At 51.7% G+C, this 13588-nt stretch overlaps 1 protein-coding gene across 1 annotated transcript in view; it reads left to right on the forward strand.

Moving 5' to 3' along the window:
* The window catches only part of LOC139751283 (glutamate receptor ionotropic, NMDA 2B-like), a 461671-nt gene that overhangs the window by 203023 nt on the left and 245060 nt on the right, over nt 1–13588 (forward strand). The window contains exon 4 of the mRNA XM_071666604.1: nt 315–489. Within this exon, the coding sequence (XP_071522705.1) occupies nt 315–489 (175 nt within the window). The remainder of the gene's footprint in view (nt 1–314; nt 490–13588) is intronic.

The following is a 13588-nucleotide window of genomic DNA, read 5'->3' on the forward strand; positions in this document are numbered from 1 at the left end:
TTCCCAGAAGAGACCATCTCCTTCCCTCCCTTCTAAACAGACCCCCACCTCCCCCCTGCCTTCTCAGAAGAGACCACCTCCTTCCCTCCCTTCTGAACAGACCCCCCACCCCCACCTCCCCCCTGCCTTCCCAGAAGAGACCATCTCCTTCCCTCCCTTCTGAACAGACCCCCCTACCTCCCCCTGCCTTCCCAGAAGAGACCACCTCCTTCCCTCCCTTCTAAACAGACCCCACCTCCCCCCATCTCCCCTACAGAACGGACCACCCCCCCCCGCCTTCCTCCTTCTCTCACACGTTCTCCGTTCTCCGGCAGGTACCTGAAGAACGTGAGCGTGTCGTACGACAAGGTATACGACAACCTGGACGGGAAACGCGACGAACGCCTGAACGTGGTGGAGTTTCTGCAGGACGGCACCAGGAAGGACGTGGAGCTGAAGATCATGAACCTGAGAAACGCCGGCTCCTTCTCCACCAGGAAGTGGGAGGAGGTGAGTCCCGGGCGGGGCAGGGAGGAGGGGCGTGTCTTTAGGCGGGCAGAGGAGGAGGGCGTGTCTTTAGGGCGGGGCAGGGAGGAGGGGGTGAGTCTTAGGGCGACAGGGAGAGGGATGTTAACGGTGACAGATAACACCTGTCTCTTATCACCTATGTGTTATTCCCTGACATTCGTGGACTCCCCTCCTCTTTTTTTTTCTTTTCGTCGTTTATCAATATATTTTTTCCAGTGTTGGTCTGGTTTACTTCCTCATGGCTCAGCCGGGTCCTTCCTCGTGGCTCAGCTGGGTCCTTCCTCGTGGCTCAGCTGGGTCCTTCCTCGTGGCTCAGCTGGGTCCTTCCTCGTGGCTCAGCTGGGTCCTTCCTCATGGCTCAGCTGGGTCCTTCCTCGTGGCTCAGCTGGGTCCTTCCTCGTGGCTCAGCCGGGTCCTTCCTCGTGGCTCAGCTGGGTCCTTCCTCGTGGCTCAGCTGGGTCCTTCCTCGTGGCTCAGCTGGGTCCTTCCTCATGGCTCAGCTGGGTCCTTCCTCGTGGCTCAGCTGGGTCCTTCCTCATGGCTCAGCTGGGTCCTTCCTCGTGGCTCAGCTGGGTCCTTCCTCGTGGCTCAGCTGGGTCCTTCCTCGTGGCTCAGCTGGGTCCTTCCTCGTGGCTCGGCTGGGTCCTTCCTCGTGGCTCAGCTGGGTCCTTCCTCGTGGCTCAGCTGGGTCCTTCCTCGTGGCTCAGCTGGGTCCTTCCTCGTGGCTCAGCTGGGTCCTTCCTCGTGGCTCAGCTGGGTCCTTCCTCGTGGCTCAGCTGGGTCCTTCCTCGTGGCTCAGCTGGGTCCTTCCTCGTGGCTCAGCTGGGTGCTTCCTCGTGGCTCAGCTGGGTGCTTCCTCGTGGCTCAGCTGGGTCCTTCCTCGTGGCTCAGCTTGGTCCTTCCTCGTGGCTCAGCTGGGTCCTTCCTCGTGGCTCAGCTGGGTCCTTCCTCGTGGCTCAGCTGGGTGCTTCCTCGTGGCTCAGCTGCGTCCTTCCTCGTGGCTCAGCTGGGTCCTTCCTCGTGGCTCGGCTGGGTCCTTCCTCGTGGCTCAGCTGGGTCCTTCCTCGTGGCTCAGCTGGGTCCTTCCTCGTGGCTCAGCTGGGTCCTTCCTCGTGGCTCAGCTGGGTGCTTCCTCGTGGCTCAGCTGGGTCCTTCCTCGTGGCTCAGCTGGGTCCTTCCTCGTGGCTCAGCTGGGTCCTTCCTCGTGGCTCAGCTGGGTCCTTCCTCGTGGCTCAGCTTGGTCCTTCCTCGTGGCTCAGCTGGGTCCTTCCTCGTGGCTCAGCTGGGTCCTTCCTCGTGGCTCAGCTGGGTGCTTCCTCGTGGCTCAGCTGGGTCCTTCCTCGTGGCTCAGCTGGGTCCTTCCTCGTGGCTCAGCTGGGTCCTTCCTCGTGGCTCAGCTGGGTCCTTCTTCGTGGCTCAGCTGGGTCCGCGAGGTCGTGCCTCGCTCGCTGAAGAGATAACGTTCTCTCGCGTCACTCTCCTTCGTCCGCCTCTTCCCCAGCCAGCTGTTCCGTCCCGTTCAGGGTTCTCGTTGCGCCCCAGAGGTCCTGCTGACGAGGTCTTGGCCTCCCGGGATATGTGTACGTCGTCAGGGATGTCGCCAGTTATCACTCTCTCTCTCTCTCTCTCTCTCTCTCTCTCTCTCTCTCTCTCTCTCTCTCTCTCTCTCTCTCTCTCTCTCTCTCTCAAGTAATGGTCTAGTCCCTAGCTGGTCGAGATGGTCACTCTTGCGGTTTCTTTTGCGACACGACGTCTCTCCTGTCGACGTCCCCTCGCAGTGTGCAGCATTGTGTCAGCGTCGTCGGCAAACACACACGGTCGTGAACGGAAGGAATTCGTTTGGGAAATCTTTCCACGTAGATCAGAAATAGTGATGGTGCTCACACTGTACCCTGAGGGACCACCCCACCACCACCACCACTTATCACCCTGACGTGCGTCCTCTGTTCCCACCCCGACAGGTAAGTTGTCAGTCTTGTTTGAGCAGCCCTCCTCTGGCTCCGGCCCGGACGCCTGCCTCCATCATAAGTTGTCTGTAGGGAGGAGGAGGAGGAGTGGAGTGGACGCCATCAAAGGCTTACTCTGGCAGTTTAAGAATGTGTACATTTTACTCATCTTGCCTTTTTTTTTTTTTTCCTAGGGCGTTGCATCATTCAGCAGAATCAGGTGAGAGTGAGTGAGTGAGAAGAGAGCGGGAGGTGGGGAAGAGTAAGGGGAGAGGGTGGAGGAAGGTGATGGAGTGGGAGAGAGATGAAGGATAATGATGAAGACGGAGAGGAGGGGAGGGATGGTGGGGGATGGAGACGTAGAGTGATGGGGAAAAGGGGTGATGGTGTTGAAAATTGGAGTGGATGGAAACGGGTTGGAGCTGAGAGTGAAGGTGAGAGAGGGAAAGATGATGGAGCTGAGAATGAGAGAGGGAAAAGAGGGATGGAGTGGGAGGGCAATGGAAAAGGTGGGTGTTGGTGGTGGTGGTTGTGTGTCTTGTCCCCTGTATTGGTATCACCTGCTGGTACTGTATGGCAAGAGGGAACCACCCTACACACCCGCGACCCCATCGCTTGAATGCCTACTGCAACAACTTCATACACCTCTGTATACTGTCATCATTAACTGTTTCATCACTTAGTAAATTCCATTAACTGTTTCATAACTTTGTTCATGCCATTCACCCACCAGCCTTGTGCTACTCTCTAAAAGTACAATAATACTTTTCTGACAATGTCTGTACTTAATTTTATGTAACACATTGTGGCTGTTGTATCTGTGCCTCTAACGGAGATGTGTTGACCTCATCAAACTGTTTTCTTTAGATACTGAAGGGTTGTGATCAGGTCACCCGTCACTTTCCTGGTGGGCCAATTTGTGGCCTTTGACCCCTTCCTGTGATTCAGCTATCCATTCCAGCATCATGTTTGTCGCCCCCCCCCCCCCCTCTGGACCTTCTCCATTAGTTCTTTGTGTTCAAGTGCCGTAACGAAACTTGAGAAGCATACGTTTGTTTTGATCTAATGTAAAGTGCTAAGAGTTTATAGAAAACTTCCCTATCCATGCACGTGAATGGGATTGTAATATGTGCCAGCAGACAGCTTGTCTTGTGTACATTTCATCAGAGGTAAGACTGTGCGGAGAGGTGAGGTAAAATGTCAACTCCCTCCTAAGTCGCCCTCATGCTGACGCACACACAGGTTCCTGCTGCTTACTTCGTGGTAGATGATGTTCGCAGCGAGGATTTCTTTCGCTTTGTCTCGCTCTCACTACTTAGCATTCACTCGTGTGTGTGTGTGTGTGTGTGTGTGTGTGTGTGTGTGTAAGGATTATATTTAAGGTTCGGGAAAAAGGGGTTTCCAACTTTACTTGCTGTCTTGACTGTTGTGTTGACGAAGGATGCGCTGGGCTTTGATTCCTAGTGCCCCCAGTCTGGTGATTGGATGAAGCCTGATGTTAAGTAGTTGGTTATTGGTAAGGAGGTTTGGACACGTAAAGAGGCTTTGGGCGGTAATGGTGTTCGCTGAATGGGATGAGCTCTGGGACGCGGGGGACAAGCCAGAAGGAAGATATTTTAATGAGGAAAGAAAAGAAAGGAAAGAGCGAGACTCAACTATTTTGTTCCTTGTTAAGTTTGGTTGGACGAGACGGAACCTCTTGAACACACGATGGTACGACCTCTGGGTATGCTGTTGTTGTGTCCTTTGACCTGCCCCAGAGCTGTTAGGTCAAAGGCCATGCCTTCATACCCAAGGGCCTTACTGTTTGCCTCTTCCGTTCAAGACAATGTGGTCTTTGAAAGGGCAAGGCTTGACTTATGGTATCTTTTGATGGATGACCGCTTGGGAAGGGTCATTGTAGTTCAAGGATGACAAAACGTAACCTTTTTTTTTCTCTCCTTCAAGATGAAAGTTTTGGAGTGTGAGCATGACACGATCTCAGGTGGGTGGTGGAGATCGAAGGTACAGCCGGGTGGAGGAAGTGAGTGATGTAGTTTGCTGGAGCGGTGTCGCTTCTTAACCCCAAGCGAGTATCTCCCCGACTCCCTTTGTCTTATTTCCACTCGACCTCTGTACTGCAGTCGTCCTCCATCCTCGAGGAAGCACATCCTGGGTTCCTCTTGCGCTCGAGCGGTCGGCTTTGATCAGGAGAGAGAGAGACGGAGAAAAAAAAGGTCATTCAAGTGTACGCAGAAGGTTGACATTATCATAGACTATGACGGGCACTTCGTTAGCAGGGCTTACTGGCTATCGTGAGAGGCTTTGGGTCGTTTGAGAACCCAATTAGACCCCGAGATTTCAAGCAATTATAACTTGCCAGTTTCAATCAGTTACAGAAAAGGTATTTCAACTGATTTGTCTTTTTTTTTTTTTTCTTGAAGATCTCAGGTTCCCGGGATTCGACTCTTTTTCGTTTTATTTTTCCTCCGGGCTTAACAACACTCCGTTACGCGTGGAGGATTTCAAGTTTGTATTCGAAGAGGAGGAGGTGATGCCTTCCCCTGGTGGGTCCCTCTCGTGTTCACTGTCCCCCACAAGTCTCAAAAGGTCTTCAGCGGTTCAGTCAACCTCACTTCCTACCCCCGCGCGAGAGTTCCGGCTGACTTGAGTCATGGAGGGGGGGGGAAAAATTCACTCTCTCTCTCTCTCTCTCTCTCTCTCTCTCTCTCTCTCTCTCTCTCTCTCTCTCTCTCTCTCTCGAAAAGCAGGAATTTTCACTTCCGGGTTTGCCGCCAGCGAGGCCTCTTCACTTCAAGTTATGGAAGTATTAGTCGGGCAGAACTATGAGGCTACTGCCATTTGCATGTCCGGTTCTTCCGAGGCAAGAGCCCTTGTACCGTCTGTCTCTGTATGTACGTTAGAATGGACATACGACCGTCTAGGACATACGGCCGTCTAGGACAATGGGGCCGTCTAGGACATGGGGGCTGTCTAGGACATGGGGGCTGTCTAGTACATGGGGGCTGTCTAGGACATGGGGGCTGTCTAGGACGTGGGGGCTGTCTAGGACATGGGGGCCATCTAGGACATATGGGGCCGTCTAGGACATGGGGGCCGTCTAGGACATGGGGGCCGTCTAGGACATACGGTCGTCTAGGACATACGGTCGTCTAGGACATGGGGGCTGTCTAGGACATGGGGGCCGTCTAGGACATGGGGCCGTCTAGGACATGGGGCCGTCTAAGACATGGGGGCCTTCTTGGACATTTACTTCCACGCCGGTGTTACGTGTGCCAGTGTAGGTACATGAGAGCCCTCCAGATGGTACGTGGTCTTGAAGTTCCAATCGTACGTCAGAAGGAGAGGGAACGCTGGTCCACATTTCCCAGGAATGTTGGTGTACGTCGGGAAGGATCATAAACGTAAGGTATATTACAAAGTACATAATTAATGTTCAGCTGAGATGTATATATAGTCGTAAGGTGGTACACATCGGAGGGAAAGACAGATGAGACGTGCGCCCGTCAACAATGTTGGTGCCACCATTTGCCCAGAACATTACCTGTGTGTTCATCCTTCCCTCTTCAGTACTGGGGGAGGTGAGGTCAGTCACTCTCACCCTTTCATCCAGTTCATGGGTTGTTTGTATTGTTAGTCTCGGCTGTCGTCTCGCTTGGAAACTCGACGGCACGACGCTGGCCTTTGACATGACCTCTTACGGGTCAGGGTCAAAGACCAGGTCATCGTACCGGGCTCGAACCGTTGTGCTCAAAGGACTGGGGGGGAAAAAAAAACTAACGTTGTCATAAAGTCGGTGCCATTCTAATCGGTGAGTGACACACACACACACACACACACACACACACACACACACACAACACAAACAACACAAACAACGAAGGAGCAATCAGGGTGTCCCTTGACACTTCAAACCACTCTGCTCTGAGGTGGTAATGAGGGATTTCACTTATGTGGAAATAGACTGGAGGGGAAAATACTTAAGATTCTAATGAAGACATAGGCTCACGGAGATACCCACGGGTGTTTAGAGAGAGTGTGTGTGTGTATTCCGGAGATGTTCTCTTTATCAGTTAATCATTGATCTCACAACCATCAGAGAGTCTGATAAGCCATCATTACCGCGTTTTATCTTCCTACGTAATGGCGTGGATATTGAGAATATCACGCACGATATTCCACCTTGGGGAGTGGGGGGAAGAAGGGAAGTGATCATAGACGTGAGGAGGAGATAAAGATAACAGATATGAGTGTCTGCTCAAAGGGCGAGGTAGGATCATGGCAATGAGGCATAATCGAGTGATTGCTGTTGGGACACGTATTGGGAAATGGAACGAAACAGCCACGGTCTGTTGTCATTATGAAGGACGTGTATGTGAAATTTACGAGAAAGGAGTTTGAATATGGGTGACTTTATAGGTGCATGATAAGAGGAAAGGCTGAAATAGAGAGAGAGACGTGGTTCAGTCAAGGTGTCATGAAGCGAAAGAGCTTAGGAATGTTTTGTGGAGCATATATATATATATATATATATATATATATATATATATATATATATATATATATATATATATATATATATATAAACAGGGAAGGGGGCCAGGTGAGGATATTCCCTCAAAGGCCCAGTCCTCTGTTCTTAACGCTACCTCGCTAATGCGGGAAATGGCGAATAGTATGAAAGAAAATATATATATATATATATATATATATATATATATATATATATATATATATATATATATATATATATATAGCCATCACCAGCGCCTGATAGATGTAAGAGAGCAAGGGACATGTATGTATAGTAAGGTATGAAAGGAGGAAGCAACTGAGACTTGGAAAAGAATTTGATGGACAAGGCAAGAAGACAGTGCGAACTTTCTCCCGTAGATTCATCAGGAGGAAATTGTTAGTCCAGGGGAAGTAGATCTGTCTAAGGGATTTAGAAGGAAGAGTTGTAGTGGACGATGTAGGGATATGCGAGGAACGAGACGTGAAGTTCTGAAGATTGTACATACAGGAGACACCTGAGACGGCCCTACCCACCCGCCCCACCAACACCAGTGCGATGGAACAAGTAAACACGCTGAAATATCTGGAAAAGAAGTAAGCAGACTGCCGAAGGCATTGACCTCCATAAAACCAATGTTTCTGATGAAGCTTTTCCAAATAGACTGAAGCATTGTGAAGAAAAGGAGTTTGGAGAAGTTGCGCTGAGCTGTATAGACCGGTCCGTGACCCAAGTTGGTCCGGGAGATAATAGTAGAGATAATAAGAAAGTTTCTTTCCGATTACTTGAAAAAGAAGAACTTGTCTAAGTGGGAGGCAACAGTGCTTCTGGGTAAAGAGGTCATTTATAACGAAGCTCCTCTACTTCTGTGAGAGGATGAGGTCCGTGTGCAGCCGACAGGGTGGGTCTGGAGGGATGATGGTGTGTAGCGGGACTGCCAGAAAGCATTTGACGCTACCCCACCGAGGAGGAGGAGGAATGGAAAGACTCCCTCGATGGACGACGAGAAGCTCCCTCGGCGGGAGGGAGCAAAGGGTACATGTCAGACCTTACCGTCCGGCCGGGCGTAGTCCTCACCCTGTCATTCCCTCTTGATCAATGTGTGAGGGACTTGGCGGCAGAAGTGGACCCGTGCCTGGGTGTGTGTTGCCGAGGGTGTTAAGGGCCTGGTAGAGGGAAGGGAAGAGGGAGGAGGTCTGCATCAGCTCGCAAGGAAACCACGACCAACTCGAAACTAGAACTACTACTACTACTAATAATAATAATAATAATAATAGTAGTTGTAGAAGCCCTATATACACCTTGCACACTGCTGGTAATGAGTATTGGGAGCAGCAGTTTATGTGCTATACAAGCAGTTGTCGTTTAGAAGTTCCTCTCCGTCCAGTACAAACAGGTCCATTACACATGCCCATTCTCTCTCTCTCTCTCTCTCTCTCTCTCTCTCTCTCTCTCTCTCTCTCTGTTGCAGATGTGTGTACAGCTGTCGGCTGCAAGAGCCGATGCAGATGGGCGCAGCTGTGGGCTTGAACAGATACTAGTCACACAATCCAGTATATTTCAGATGTACTCAGTCTTCAGGCGAAAGAAAATGGAATTAATCTTTCCCTGCTGTTTATATGATATCACAGAAGGAATAAACGAAAGAGAATTTATATCCGTGTATGTGAATTTTTACGTTTTCTCTTGGCTCCCTCCTCTCCTCCCGCCTTCATAACTCCTGTATGATAAGCTCAAGCTTAATGTCTGGACGTTTAATTAGGTGATTAATATTAGGGTTTCCCGCGTAATCGTGCGTGGAATATTGGAGTGGAGCGGGTGGGGGAAGACTCGGGTTACCAAGACGATACGAGACGACGCTCGTCATTGGCTTCTGAGTTACCAAGTTGGAATTGAATAGCGATTGTGATTTTTGGCTTTTGATTTGCCATGTTGTTGTTAGATGCAGCGTGTGGTTGGGTCTCTCTCTTGAGTTGGCTAACTGGCGTTACACTTAGGTATTATTGGCTGTGTCTGATTACCGTGCGTGTTTGCGTTACGTTGTATTTAAACGTCTGTCATGGCCTGATTGGTCGTTGAATTATTCAATATACGCAACAACAATTTTGCGTTAGTTTGTTGCGTAGGTTCTGAGTGGCTTAACCTGGTTTTAGGTGGGGTTATGACGAAACCCCCCCCCCCCCTCTCTCTCTCTTTTTTAAAGGTTTTTTGGGTGATTTTAGGATTTGGTTTGACACAGTTACTTTACTTATCCATGGTATTTGGTGGGGGTGGAGGCGTAAAGGGGGGGGGTGTCACGTGACGTATTTTGTCATCGTGTGGTTTATGTGACGAGGTTTTTTTTATTTTTTTTTTATTTAGTTTTGTTACAGTAGTTCATTATGGTTTGCCAGCCATCCGGCCGTTAGTCGTCATTTCACCGCCCGAACCACCTTGCCTCCATTCGACCATTAAGGGGTCTTGGGAGAGAGAGCTCCTGCTGTTGTAACACCAGCAGGGGCGCTCGACGCTGTGGTGGCTTCATCCTCCACCACGTAGGCTGTTTAGGCGTGTGGTGAGGTGGGTTGTGGTTGTGGGTTGTGGTGAGGAGGTGGGTTGTGGTTGTGGGTTGTGGTGAGGAGGTGGGTTATGGTTGTGGGTTGTGGTGAGGAGGTGGGTTGTGGTTGTGGGTTGTGGTGAGGAGGTGGGTTATGGTTGTGGGTTGTGGTGAGGAGGTGGGTTGTGGTTGTGGGTTGTGGTGAGGAGGTGGGTTGTGGTGAGGAGGTGGGTTGTGGTTGTGGGTTGTGGTGAGGAGGTGGGTTGTGGTTGTGGGTTGTGGTGAGGAGGTGGGTTATGGTTGTAGGTTGTGGTGAGGAGGTGGGTTATGGTTGTAGGTTGTGGTGAGGAGGTGGGTTATGGTTGTGGGTTGTGGTGAGGAGGTGGGTTATGGTTGTGGGTTGTGGTGAGGAGGTGGGTTATGGTGAGGTTGTGGGTTATGGTTGTGGGTTGTGGTGAGGAGGTGGGTTATGGGTAGTGGGTTGTAACGTATTTCCTCTGTCGCCGCTGTAGAAGACCAGCCAACCTTACCCTGTCGACTGCTCGACTGTGGCCCGGGAGACGTGTGACATCTCGACGTCGACCAACGATGGGGGTTAAGAAATATTAGGTGGAGGGAAGGTGAGGAGGGGTTGTGACTCTGTACCTATAACCTTCCCCCGCCCCCCTCGATGGCTCACTCAGGGCGGTAAGAAAGTCGTAGCCACCCACCCTCCCTCCCTACTTCCCTCCTTCTCCTTCCCTCCCTCCCTCCCTCCCCTCCTTTTTCCTTCCTTCTCTCCCCTCCTTCTCCCTTCCCTCCCTCCCCTCCTTCTCCTTCCCTCCCTCCCTTCTCTCCCTCCCCTCCTTCTCCCTTCCCTCCCTCCCCTCCTTCTCCCTTCTCTCCCTCTCCTCCCTTCCTCCCTCCCTCGGGAGAGAGAGTGTCCCGGGACATTTTGATCCCCTATTCTTCTGTATCCCGCTCCAGAGAGTCTCACTCTAAAATACCTCCCACGTGTGCCCTCCCCCTTACTTCCTCCCCTCTTCCCCGCCGGGTGAGGGGCCGCCCACCACCCCCTGGCTCCGCCCCCGACACTCCCCTCCTGTATAGTAACGTCGTTCGAGGGAGGAGCGACAACAGTAACTTCTTAAAGAGTCTCGGGTTTGCCTGGCTGCCTAAACTCCTCTCGCCGGTTCGAAACCCTTGATATACGTGTGTGTGGTGAGGTTAGGGGTTTGTGTGTATGTGTGTGTACGTCAGGTGGAGGAGGGGAGAGAGGGGTAGGAGTCGACCCTTGATCCGTAGGGCGTCCGTACCAGTGGCCCTGTTGTCCGTACCAGAGACCCTGTTGTCCGTAGGGCGTCCGTACCAGAGACCCTGTTGTCCGTAGGGCGTCCGTACCAGTGGCCCTGTTGTCCGTAGGGCGTCCGTACCAGTGGCCCTGTTGTCCGTAGGGCGTCCGTACCAGTGGCCCTGTTGTCCGTAGGGCGTCCGTACCAGAGACCCTATTGTCCGTAGGGCGTCCGTACCAGAGGCCCTGTTGTCCGTAGGGCGTCCGTACCAGTGGCCCTGTTGTCCGTAGGGCGTCCGTACCAGTGGCCCTGTTGTCCGTAGGGCGTCCGCACCATTAGCGCCTGTTGTCCGCATTTCGTGCTGGAACTCTCCGTCCAGCCAGACGTGCCCACCCCACCCCGACCTCACCTCGCCCCGCCGCCCCTTGTCCCCGCCCCGCCGCCACAGGGCACAACAAAGCCTTCGTTACAGACCACAAAGTTTTCCAGGCTGTGTGAGACGCGGGTCTCGAGCGTCCGGGGACACACACACACACACACACACACACACACACACACACACATTTAAGACAGGAGTTCAGACACCCGGTGCGACTCCAGCCTGCCGTCAGAGACGGGTGTTTTTGCGTTGCGTCGTCGTAAAGTCAGTGTCGCGCTTGACCTTAGCCGTGTCGTAAGATTACGACGCGTGAGGCTTGATGTGCCCCAAAGGGCAAAGCAGTTATAGGTTGTGGTCCGTGTGCTGACTTGTTTTGCATTTCGCTCTCGATATACAAGCATGGATTAGTGTGTGTGTGTGTGTGTGTGTGTGGGTCAAAGCCATTGACCTGATCTGCATTAACAATGTTCGCTCGTCTTGTTTGGTTGTGCGGGTCCGTCACGCCCAGGTCTTCGTATTAAGGTATCTCCGTCTACCTTTGGCCCATTATCCGTCCTTACTGCTGCTATCTCTTATCACCCGACCCTTCTGTGTTGAGAGGGAGAAGCATCGCTCTACATTAGCATCACCACACTCATTCCTTCATTCATTCATTCATTTCTTCATTCATTCTTTCCTTCATCCTTCATTCATTCATTCCTTTATTCATCCATTCCTTTATTCATTCATTCATCCATTCTTTCATTCATTCATTCCTTCATTCATGCATTCCTTTATTCATTCGTCCATCCATTCTTTCATGCATTCATTCATTCATTCGTGATCGTATCTTCTCCTTTTCCTCCTTCGGGAGTCGTGTATAACCCCACGCGTCCGATACCTTCGCTCCTCCCTTACGTCTGGCTCAGAGTGTGTGTGTGTGTGTGTGTGGGGGCTGGCCGCGTCCCCCTCTGTAGCAGGGCAGCCTGGTCCCCTTAGGGGCAGTGTCTAGACTGTCGTAGTTGTTGTTGTTGTGTGTTGTTAGACGGCCCAGGTGTGCTGCAGGCTCGGGCCCGCCTCGTCTGAACCACCAGACTGGTATGTTAAACAACCAGGTGTGTGTATGTTGGTGGAATGTATTTTTCCTGTTCGTCTGTGGGTCTACCAGGATCTGATGTTGGATGGGAACTTATTTTAGCTCCTTGATAGTCTGTTTGATGTGATGTTCCAGAGATAGACTTGGTACATGTGATGTGTAGACTTGGTACATGTGATGTGTAGGGTTGGTACATGTGATATATGTAGTTTTGTTACATGTGATGTTTTAGGGACGGATGTGAAGACATGTCATCATTAGGTCTGCCTCGTGTGTGTGTCTCGTCTTCGTCATCATCATGTTGACGCTTTATCTCTGTGTCTGTCTACCCCACTTTCCCCTCTGTCTACATCTGTCCATCTCTGTTTTTTGCCTGTGCGGCTCTGTGTCCCTCTCTCTGTTGTCTGTACCAGGAGACAGACCTTGAGCAGTCACTAGAGGACCAAATGCACACGTGAAGGGTTCAGGCAAAAGAGTTGGAGGTGGAGGAGGGTACGAAAGGTGAAGGGGAGGGGAGGATCTGCCCACCCCCACACCACACACACACACAGACACACACACACACACACACACACACACACACACACACACACACAGTGAGGGAGATTGTTCCCTTCTTGACCGAGTCGCAGCTGGTGCGTCTCTGTCTCTCTCTCTCTCCTCTAAACTGAGAGACCCCGTCCCCTCCCCCTCATCGAGACCCGACACCCCCCCCCCCCCGTCAAGGGCATCATGACGTGTCCTCCTCCTCCTCCTCCCCCCTCCCCCCCAGCAAGTTGCCTTGCATCAAGAGAACCTCGAGGAACAAGAAGAGATGATGACGCGAGGAAGCCACCATCATCAGGTGGTGGCCCGAAGGAGGAATAGTGATGGTGGATGATGGCGATGAAGAAGAAAAAGAGGAGGAGGAGGAGGAGGAGAAAGAAAAAGAAAAAGAGGAAGACGAGGAGGAGAAAGAAGAAGAAGAGGAAGAAGAGGAGGAGGAGAAAGAAGAAAAAGAGGAAGACGAGGAGGAGAAAGAAGAAGAAGAGGATGAAGAGGAGGAGGAGGAGAAAGAAGAAGAAGAAGAGATAAGAACCAATGATTAAGACCTCTTCAGTTTGTAGGCTATTGAAGGAAACTCGATTCTCCTCCCTACCTCCTCCTCCTCCTCCTCCTCCTCCTCCCCACCCCCACCTCGTGCCTCCAGGACACACGGTACATACTGTTCATTATTTGCATGCGTTTAGGGTCGCTTTGCCTGGCGATTGTTGTGTGTAAATAACCCCAACAGGACAACGTTATGGCCCGTGGGCACGAAGGTGCTATCCTCGAGCAGGGAGGTGTGATTTCTTGAGCGTCAAGATGTCGTCCTTCTGGAC

This window comes from Panulirus ornatus, chromosome 11 (assembly GCF_036320965.1).
Source record: "Panulirus ornatus isolate Po-2019 chromosome 11, ASM3632096v1, whole genome shotgun sequence".
NCBI lineage: Eukaryota > Metazoa > Arthropoda > Malacostraca > Decapoda > Palinuridae > Panulirus > Panulirus ornatus.